Source organism: Lygodium microphyllum, chromosome 28 (genome assembly GCF_053477565.2).
Source record: "Lygodium microphyllum isolate KBCC chromosome 28, Lygodium_microphyllum_v1.1.10, whole genome shotgun sequence".
In the NCBI taxonomy this organism is placed as follows: domain Eukaryota; kingdom Viridiplantae; phylum Streptophyta; class Polypodiopsida; order Schizaeales; family Lygodiaceae; genus Lygodium; species Lygodium microphyllum.
This window is the reverse complement of record NC_141162.1, coordinates 76,038,562-76,048,058: the sequence shown is the minus strand read 5'-3', so window position 1 is coordinate 76,048,058 and position 9,497 is coordinate 76,038,562. Positions and strand designations below refer to the sequence as shown.

Sequence of the window (9,497 nt, the reverse complement as noted above, 5' to 3'; positions counted from 1 at the left end):
ATTAAGTGAGTGTGGATAGAGGGGGGAGGTGTAAATGGGATGAGAGATAGAGGGGTTGTGAGTAGAGGAGAGTAAATCATGCGATGTTTTTGTGATAGCATTATCCACTGTGCGATAGGGAAGTGAAGCTGCCGTGCGATATAGAGGAGAGTAAAGCATGCGATGTTTTTGTGATAGCATTATCCACTGTGCGATAGGCACCCCGCTTCGCGACGAAGCGGGATAGCGTTCCAGGAACGCTAGTAGTAATAATGGTGCTTCTAAGTTTGAATTATAAGACTAAAAATGCATGAAATTTTTGGGCTTATGGTTTTTTTTGGGGGGTAGAGAGAGAGAGATCCTTTAAACTTTAATGCAAAGCACCGAGACAATACTGACACGAAGTGACATGAGAAATATATTAACCAATAGTGATAATGGTGCTTCCAAGTTCGAAGCACCAAACTTAAGCTGACGTATAGTGCCAGCCCCACACTAAGCGGCGGAAGAAAATCACGCCTAATATATTTTACCACATTACAAAAAAGATTACAGTAGTAGTATAGGGGCTGGGTTCTTCGGCACCCCTTACCATAGATGGAACAAAAAAAGATGTCGAGCAGATTAAAGACAAGATCTTAGAGGGACACATTACCTGCTAGCTATGTTGGCTCTCACACAGTTTTCTCGCAGTACGCTCTTTCATTCTCTCCTCTCAGCAGAAGAGCAACCCAGCCTCGCCGTAAGGGCAGGTCGGTCCTCCCTCCTTGTAACCTCGCGCGTCTCTTTAAGGCCTGCTAGCAGACCCGCACAGGCCCGTGACAATTATCATAGCACTCTCAAGGCCCTCAAATCCAAGAATCGTACCCCGAAGAAGTGGCTCGGCCAGGTCTTCTCTTCTCGCACGGACTTACTACGTTGATACCATTTTACAAGTCAATGGCTTTGCTCATATTTCCCATCATCGTCAGTTGTGTCAAATGGCTTGTTCGTTGTGCTTTATTTTGCATTACTAAAATCATTTTCAGGAGAGAAAAGGGCTTGTGCCCCTGCAAGTGCACTGTGGCTTCAGTCCCGTGTGCATCCTATTAATCTGCTTAGTCAGGAAGAGCTATGCGTCATCGCTCTTCTTTTAAGATGCATTATGTGATACTTTATTCCCCATGACTCTGTGTGTGTGTGTGTGTCTCCCGGCTGAAATATGGGAAGGAAGGAACGAGCGTTCCTTCGAGCCCAGTCTTTTGAAGGCCATAGTTCCCGTAGTCTCAATGATACAGAGCTCCTTTGGATGCTTATTGCCGCAATTCCTGTGTGAAAGCTGCTACGTTGGTGATATGCAAATTTCATACATGGTACGACATAGCTACGTTGGTACTGTGCAAATTTGTTACATGGATGTGTTGTATAAGTTTGATAATAATCCTTGCTTTCAGGAATATCCCCTTTTTAACATTGCTGAATTGATGAAGAATGGTTTCCTATGTCCTCCCTAGCGAGCAACGCCATATCGGTATCTACTTTCCTTCAGCAAAAATAGGCTGGCATAAAGCTTGATAGGACAATAGTAACTTGATGACTAAATCATTTGTCTGCTGGTCTATCTCAAGAAGGGGTGTCCTTTCTCTACAAATCGTTGAAGGATTGGCAGCAATTTCTAAAGCATCGTTATTGTTCAAGTAGATATTGCAGTAGGGCTAACTCTTTTAGAGATGAAAGCCTTCATTGGAACCAGGCTTTTCATCAACCTTTATCAAACTTGCATCCAAGAAAGTCATAGTTCTTAATGTGCATTGATAGTACTTATGTGGGAGATGTGCTTGATGGTCACGATAACATGCTTTATTTCTATCAAGCTTGATAAAGATCATATAGCAAAGTGTAGCTGATTTTGGTCAATTTCAGCAACCTATTGAGGGTTCACAGCAGCAAAATCAACAGCAAACACATGCTGAATAACAGCATTGATTTTTAGCCCATTGATGAGGGCATTGCTTGTGAAGTGGCTCATTAGAGGGCTGCTATTTGGAAAGCTAAAAAAGTCCCTAGATGGCTATTGGATACATTACGTGATAGCAAACAGTCCGTTCCACTTCCTAGTAGAACTAGAGCAGCCACTCACTATTCACAGGGTAACTTGGTTGCATAGGCACTTGTAGCTATTGCATGCAACAAGGAACCTGTTTCTTTACATGATGCTTTGGAGGATAAGCATTGGATAGCAGCTATGTAGTCAGAGATGGACTCTATCCATGAAAATGGCACATGGGAGATATGTGACTTGCTTGCTCACAGTTTTATCAAGTAAAGCCAGAAACTTTAGATTGAAGCAACTTTTGTGACCATGTTATCCCTTTAGTTACATGTTTCTAATTATTTGAGTTTCCTTCAAACTTGTTTGTTTGTATGTATATTTTGGGCAGGCCATGCAAGGTAGAAGTTTTTCGAGTGCACTCTCACCAAATCATGTGACTAGAAATTCACATGTTCATGCATGTATGCATGCATGCAGTCAGGCAGGTATGCACACATGCATACGTGTGCACACAAACACAAATAAATATAAGTATAAATATAAAATGAAATAAATGAGTGTGTGTGTGTGTGGTCGAAGGCTGGCATGTTGTGCTAGTCAATCCATGTGGGAAAGAAACTCTCTGTACCAAACATCTTCTACATAGAGAAAACCTTTCATTTAGGATGAGAGCACTCTGTTATTTCTATATCCAAGCTTGCACTGGCTGAAGATGCAAGCTCTGTTTGTGTCTGCATCCATGCTTGGAGTTGCTGAGTACGAGTAATTTTTTATCAGTGGTATTGGAAAGTCAATGGTGCTGCATATCTGTACAAGTTGTTGCTGAGTAAGAAGAGTAATAGCTTCGGAGTTGGCTTCATTTCATGTTCTGGACTACTGCTAATTTTCTTGCAGCATTATATGGTGAATGAAGAAATCAACAAGGAGCTTGTGAAAACGGCATCCATTGAGAAAAATGACTTAGTCTTAGAGATTGGACCAGGAACAGGAGCCCTCACAAAGTGTCTAGTAGAAGCAGGTGCTCATATAATTGCAGTTGAAAAGGTGAAGTTCTTGTTCCAGAATATGTTTGTTCAAGAGTTGACTGCCATTACGGTGCATTTCTGGAAGTTTAGCTGAGGATAACAGTGTATTTCAGGATGCTGCTATGGCTGATTTGGTGATAGAACGATTTCAAGGCGATAATCAGGTTCAGGTGCGGTGCAAGTTCACATCGTTATGTGCATATAGGGGTTTCTTATATGCATGAGCATTGTAGTCAGAAAAACATAGTGCTTCATTCAAGATCAAATAGAGTCCAGGATTGAGGAAGAAATAAAAAGATTTAAAGGGTGCCAGCCATCAAAATACTGACCTGTGGGGCTGAATCAATATGCATTCTTAACCAAAATATAACTATGGCAACAAACCACAACAAGCCACATAATTAATGTTGGAGTACACATCATGCAAACACAGCCATGATGCAAGTAAAAGCAGTCACAGCACAGGACTGCAGTCATGATGCACTCTACAGCTGATGTAACATTATAACAAGCCTTGATCTAAGGTGAAGGGGGGCCTATTTAGTGACATTTAAGTTTTCCATTGGATCTCTTTTTAGGTGAGTTCTGATTTATTGTTGAAACTTATAAGTCATCTCTCTCAAATAAAAAATTTGGAGTGTTTTGATCTCTTTGTCAAGTAGATGTAGTAATAAATGAAGGGTCTGAACACGATATATTGTGTGTGTGTGTGTGTTGGTGTGAACACCTTCTACACAACCAAACATTTAATAAGGATCAAAAGTTTGGGTGTGTATCTTGGCCTAGATGTTGAGGCCCTAGCTTTTCTACTTTTAGCTCACTCGATCAATCTAAAATTCGGTTCTCTCTTTCCCATCCATGGAGTTCCAACCACCATAGCTGCACTCTCCGCCTCTTGGACTCCATACCCAACAGTGGTATTAGAGCAGCAAAGATTAATATATGTGAAGGGAATTTACTGCTGGTGCTGTTGCTGTAAAGGAAGAAGAAGAAGAGAAGTACTTGTTGCTTATTGTTGCTCGAGGAGGAAGAGAAGAAAAAGATTTGGTCCATGTGTCCTATGTGAGTTGCTTCAGCGTTGCCAAAGACCCTCCAGCCTCGCCAATCAGGTCAGTCACATTTTGGTGCAGCCCTTGTTGACCTGTTGACCAGAAACCCCCCAGCGTGTCCCTGCTGTCGCTGACTGCTCCGCCTGCTAATTGGGACACACTGACTCAGCCATCTACATCCAAACATTGCCATCGTGAGACAATCTCCTTTATCGCTCTGCCACTTGAATGTGTCTACATTTGTAGTCCACTCCCCTTCATCTATCTCTTGTCCACATGTGCCACATGACATACAACCCTGAACCCTCTTATTAGAGGGCAATTCTCCTTATACGAAAAGCCTTCCGTTTGAAAATGGGGAGCTTCAGATGCTACAAGAAGTTCCAAAAATACAATAAGGCACACATTAGTAGCTCATAGGAGTTTGGTAGTTGCTACATGGCTCAGTTATGGCAAAGGCCCAATGGCATGCGTGAAATGTATAGAGTTAGAGAAGACTTAGAGTTATTGTTTATGGTATTGTCCCAAAGCTCAGGAGGCTTGAAGAGAGCCCTGAGGATGGTCTTTAATGGCATGACAAAGACTACGGTAGTGACTTGTGGGGTAGTAGCTTATGCCACAAACAGAGGCCCAACATGTTGATATGAGAATTTTCAACAGAGCCACTCTTTTCTCATCATTGGCCAACTTTTGGGCAAGATCCTAATCTAGATTACTAGCTTGCATAGTGGACATAGGGGCTGGGTCATAGATGGAGTTGATTTTGTAATGCACTAGGGCACTGCCCACATACATGTGCTCATACACTAGGCAACCAGCATGGATCTCTTGTCTACAACGTTGTGGCAGTGATCAGCCTCCAAAGTGCAGTTTGTGGCAGGTTGGGTGGCAGTTGGAACTTGGGACAGCAGTTTGATGTCCTGCAGTGGTGGTGATGCCATCTGGATGGGCAGCACCAGCAGCAGCTCCAGATGCAGTGTGAGCAGGAGTGTGAGGATAGAGGGCTGATGGCTGAAGTTGAGCATGTGACTGATCAAGGACGAAGGATGATCAAATAACTGACTCTATGTATAGAGGATTTTGGTGCATTTGTCCCACTAGCTAAAAATGAAGCCAGTCATTTTTCGTGATAGCAAGAAATGCTTTAGGAGAACTAATTACGGATTAAGGTACTGTAACTCATGACTAGTGCAAACCCTAATATTAGTGGCTCAACAAGGGAAGGGGTTTGGAATGGTTGCTTATTTAGTCTAATAACATGAAAAATGACTATTGGGGAAATGCATTCCACTTTGTCTATTGGAGTAATGGATCCTACTTGTAGAAGTTTGCCTAATTCTTGCTTAACTAGCTTGGATTATTGGATATATGCAAATCCATGCAGTAGTGATGTTGCCAAGTATGGACAGCATCAGGCTTCATTGGAACGAGGTATTGATAAATGTTGGGATCGAGATCTTTCATCTTAGAATAGGCGAGTTGAAAATATCCTTAACCTGCTTTAAGAGATTGATTAATGTTAGAGATTTAGTCATCCCTAGGACTAGCATCCTCAGGCTACAGTTGGTATAGTCAGTTCTCTCAGGCACAATTATGCATCTCTTGTCAGTTTTTGGGCATTTTCCAGCAGTCACCAGCTGCAGGTACCTTATATTGGGCAGGGGCAATGCTACATGGTAGTACAACAGCTGATCATGATCTTATGGCATTTATTGTAGCTAGTCGGCTGCTGGTTGGTCAGTTTTGCTGGCCACCCTGATTATTCTATTGCCTTATTTTCGGCTATTTATAGTCATCTTGCTTGCTGCCAGTCCATCTCCCTTGTCATTTAGGTGGCGAGAGAGAGATTGGCTCAAGGAGATACTTTGACAGCCCGTTTGTATATTTGCCTTCTTCATTTCAGCAGCATTCATTGATTGCACATTTCCGCATTCTTCTGTCTTTTTTCTCTCTCCCTCTTCTCTCTTGTTCGTTCTTGATGGCGTTTCTCGACAAATTCTTTGTGCAGGTCATGAGAAGAATGGAGTCTACAAGATGTGGTCTTCATTTGCCTTTTCTTCTCTTCTTATTTTTTCTCAAGCTTAGATTGAGCTATGGCATGTTGGGTTTGACCACCTCAATTATGAGTACCTTCAGAAGGCAACTTGTGTGTGGCTTGCTAGATATTGTGGTGAGCCACCAGCCTTGTGTATCTTGGATTCGTGGCAACCAACATAGAGATGCTATTCCTAGAAAGGCTTCATGATAGGCTCAGGAGCCCTTAGAGCTTGTTTTGATGGACTTATGTGGATCGATGAGGATGGAGTTTTGAGATCAAGGGGAGTTTGTACTTTATGCTTATTGTTGATGATTTTAGTAGCATGATGCGTGTGGGATGTCGAGTCAGTTAGTCAGGATTTTTCAGAACTAAATTCGGGTGTTGGACGGTCGAGATGCGGAGCCAGAAAGTACCAAGGATAAAAATGGCGAAAGTTAAAAAAGGACTTTGGGCATGGCCCTTTGGGGGGCCAATTGGCCCCCTAACTTAAAAAAAATTCGTGATGGGGGAGGGGGGGGGGGAGGCGGTTTTGAAACAACCGCTGCAAAAAAACGACGCCCCCATATTGCGCCGTTTTTTGGAGGAGGGGCCATGGCAGCTTGCAAAGAAGACATGGGCAGTCGTCTTCTTGATTTCTTCACTTCGCGTCGCCACCTTCCAATCGAGAAATGGCTGCCTGATGAGGAAGATGAAATTCTAGCCTCTCTCTCTCCTCCCTCCTCTGTTAGGCCCATCATGGTTTCTCAACCTAAGAAGACCATAAAAACCCCCTCAATTTGCTTGGCAACATCTATGTGAAACCTTTGAGAAGCCATCTTCTCAAGGTATAGAAGCAAAAGGTCCTAGCACAACTACTTCCTCTAATAAGGATGATAAAGAGACACGAGAAACATTGAATTTACTTTAAGAATTGGTTGATCTTTGAGGAGAACATGTCTAACAGGAAACTCAAGACCTTGTGTTCCGACAAGGGAGAGGAGTTCGTCTGCCATGAGCTAACTTGTTTTTGTGCAAATGGTGGCATTCACGAGGAGTTTGTCAACACAACTCAAGAAAATGGCATATTGGAGCAAAAGAATTGCAATGTGATTAAGATGGCCCAGACTATGATGGAGCATCGATAGACACCTTAGTGTCTATGGGCCGAAGTAGTGGCTATTGCTGTCCACATCCTTAATCAATCTCGGACATTGGCCGTGGTTGGTATGGCACCTTTTGAGGTTTACTTTGGTCAAAAGCTGGATGTCTCTTATTTCAAGGTGTTTGGGTGTGATGCTTATGTTCAGATCTCAAAGAAGAAGGGGGACAAGTTTGAGCCGACTTTCAAGAAATAGGTGTTTGTGAGTTATAGCTCGTAGTCCCAATGATACGAGCTTTATGATCCCATTTCATAGGAGGTATATATGAGTCAAGATGCTCAGTTTGTGGAGTTTCTAGTTGCAGAGGCGGGTGTTGAGCATCATCCTGTCCTTGGAGATCTAGGTGACAGTTGGGCACTTGCTCCAATGCATTTGAAGGGGGGTGTTGAGCACCCCATCCTTGGAGATCCAGGTGACAGTTGGGCACTTGCTCCAGTGCCTTTGAAGCCTCTTCCTATTGAGGCTCCATCCTTAGTGGAGGGGGAGATTGCTTTACCACCGGATTTACCCGTTTCGCTGGCACGAGTGGACATTTCAAAGACTTTGACAGAGGCAAAGCGGCGAGGGGAGTTTAGCCCCCTTGTTGGGCTTGTGATACATCCCGTGATTTAAGAATTGAGGGAGTCCTTGAGGAGTAGTAGCTGCAGAATGGCTTGCGGTGCTCTTGGAGGAATTGGGTATATACATCAAGCTTGATGACTCATGGCATGCAAGATTAGGAGTCCACCTTCGTAAAGGAGGCTTTACAATCACAACATTGAAAGAAGGCTATGGAGTAGGAGTTGGATGCTATTGAGCAGAATGACACTTGATGTTGGTGGTAAAGGCGCCTATGCTTAACTGCTCGTGTATTCATTACATTGACAATCCCTGCACACCTGTACACTACAAGCAGCGGGCACCCATCACTGTCACTTCATTCTTTATTCTTTAAGTGACATTTGAATAAGGGAAGGCCGGTCACACATTGTGACTGTTGGAGTTCCCACATATGGTGTTACATTAATAAGGTAATTTATGGGAGACAGGCGCGAGGGGTGACCGTCCGGGGGCCTTGGGCACCTGAACGGGGTCAAGGGGAGCCTAGAGAGTAAGTGAGTCCAAGAATAGTAGGACTCACCTAAAGCGGACGGTTGGCAGAGGAAACGGGGAGAGAGGAGCCAACACTCATCTAGGCGAGGTTGGGAGGTGAAAGAAGGAATCACTCGTGCCATTTCATACACGCCAGAGAGAACCATCGTGAGGAGTTTTTTGCTACTTCTCGTCATCTCGTCATTCATCCACACTGGATACTCGTCATCCTTCATCCATCCCACACTGGTATCAGAGCCGATGGGTCCTGTCCTTTCGAAAAGTTGCGGGTCCTGTCGTTGCGAAGGGCTACGGGTCCTATCCTTGCGAAGAGTCGCCGGGTCCTGTCTTCACCGGGACATGTCAGTCGTCATTTTTCGTGTTATTGGTGGCGACCACGACGAACAGGGGCAAGACGGATTACATCTATCGTCAATAGTCCTGCGGGCGATTACGCTGGGACTAAGTCCCACTTTAATCTTTAATCTTTAATCTTTTTGGTTCACAGCCTGTGTTCCCATGTGACCTGACAGGGGGTGATTAATTACGCCCATACCCAGCGCTCCTACCGACAGGCCGTGTTCCCAGCTGCCTCGTTCTTCCCGCCATCTCTACTTTACGGGGATCATTGACTTTTGTTTTATTGTAATCAGGGAAGTACCCCAACTTTGTACGCAAATTTCTTATATTTGCTTTCCAATTCCAGTGTATTAATGGAGGGGAAAGGGAGAGAGGGGGTAATTAAGGGCTCTAGTTCTGGGGACCATCCTATGGTAGATCCCCATGAAACGGAGATACAAGAACAATGGGAATAATTTTTTGCCACACGAGAACAATTTGATGATCTTACTGCTCGTGTGCAGGCACAGGGGGTTCAAATGGAATTTCTAACTCAAACACTCACCGAAATAAAATCTCAATTAATCTTATTACTAGAAAGGGATAAAAATAAGCTAGAAACCTCGGATATTCTATCTTCATCGAAAGATTTAGATGACCTATGCGAGATCCTAAAGAACCTCACCAAAAGCTGAGGGATAATCCAGTGTTAAAAGATATGAAACCCCCTCAGTTTCACGGGGAGGAAAAAGACAGAAATAAAGACACTATCTTTAATTTTCTCCAAAAATGGGAGGATTTGCACAAACTTAAAAATACTCCACT

General features: G+C 43.6%; 1 protein-coding gene across 3 annotated transcripts in view; it reads left to right on the top strand.

Moving 5' to 3' along the window:
- Positions 1-547: 547 nt before the first annotated feature.
- LOC148011618 (ribosomal RNA small subunit methyltransferase, chloroplastic-like) overlaps positions 548-9,497 on the top strand; it is a 75,508-nt gene continuing 66,558 nt past the window's right edge. The window contains exons 1-3 of one of the 3 annotated variants that reach the window (XM_087670935.1): positions 548-868; positions 2,906-3,055; positions 3,150-3,206. In XM_087670935.1, coding sequence (XP_087527061.1) covers positions 644-868; positions 2,906-3,055; positions 3,150-3,206 — 432 coding nt within the window. In that variant the 5' untranslated portion in view covers positions 548-643. The remainder of the gene's footprint in view (positions 869-2,905; positions 3,056-3,149; positions 3,207-9,497) is intronic. The other 2 variants (XM_087670934.1, XM_087670936.1) reach the window with 2 other exon arrangements.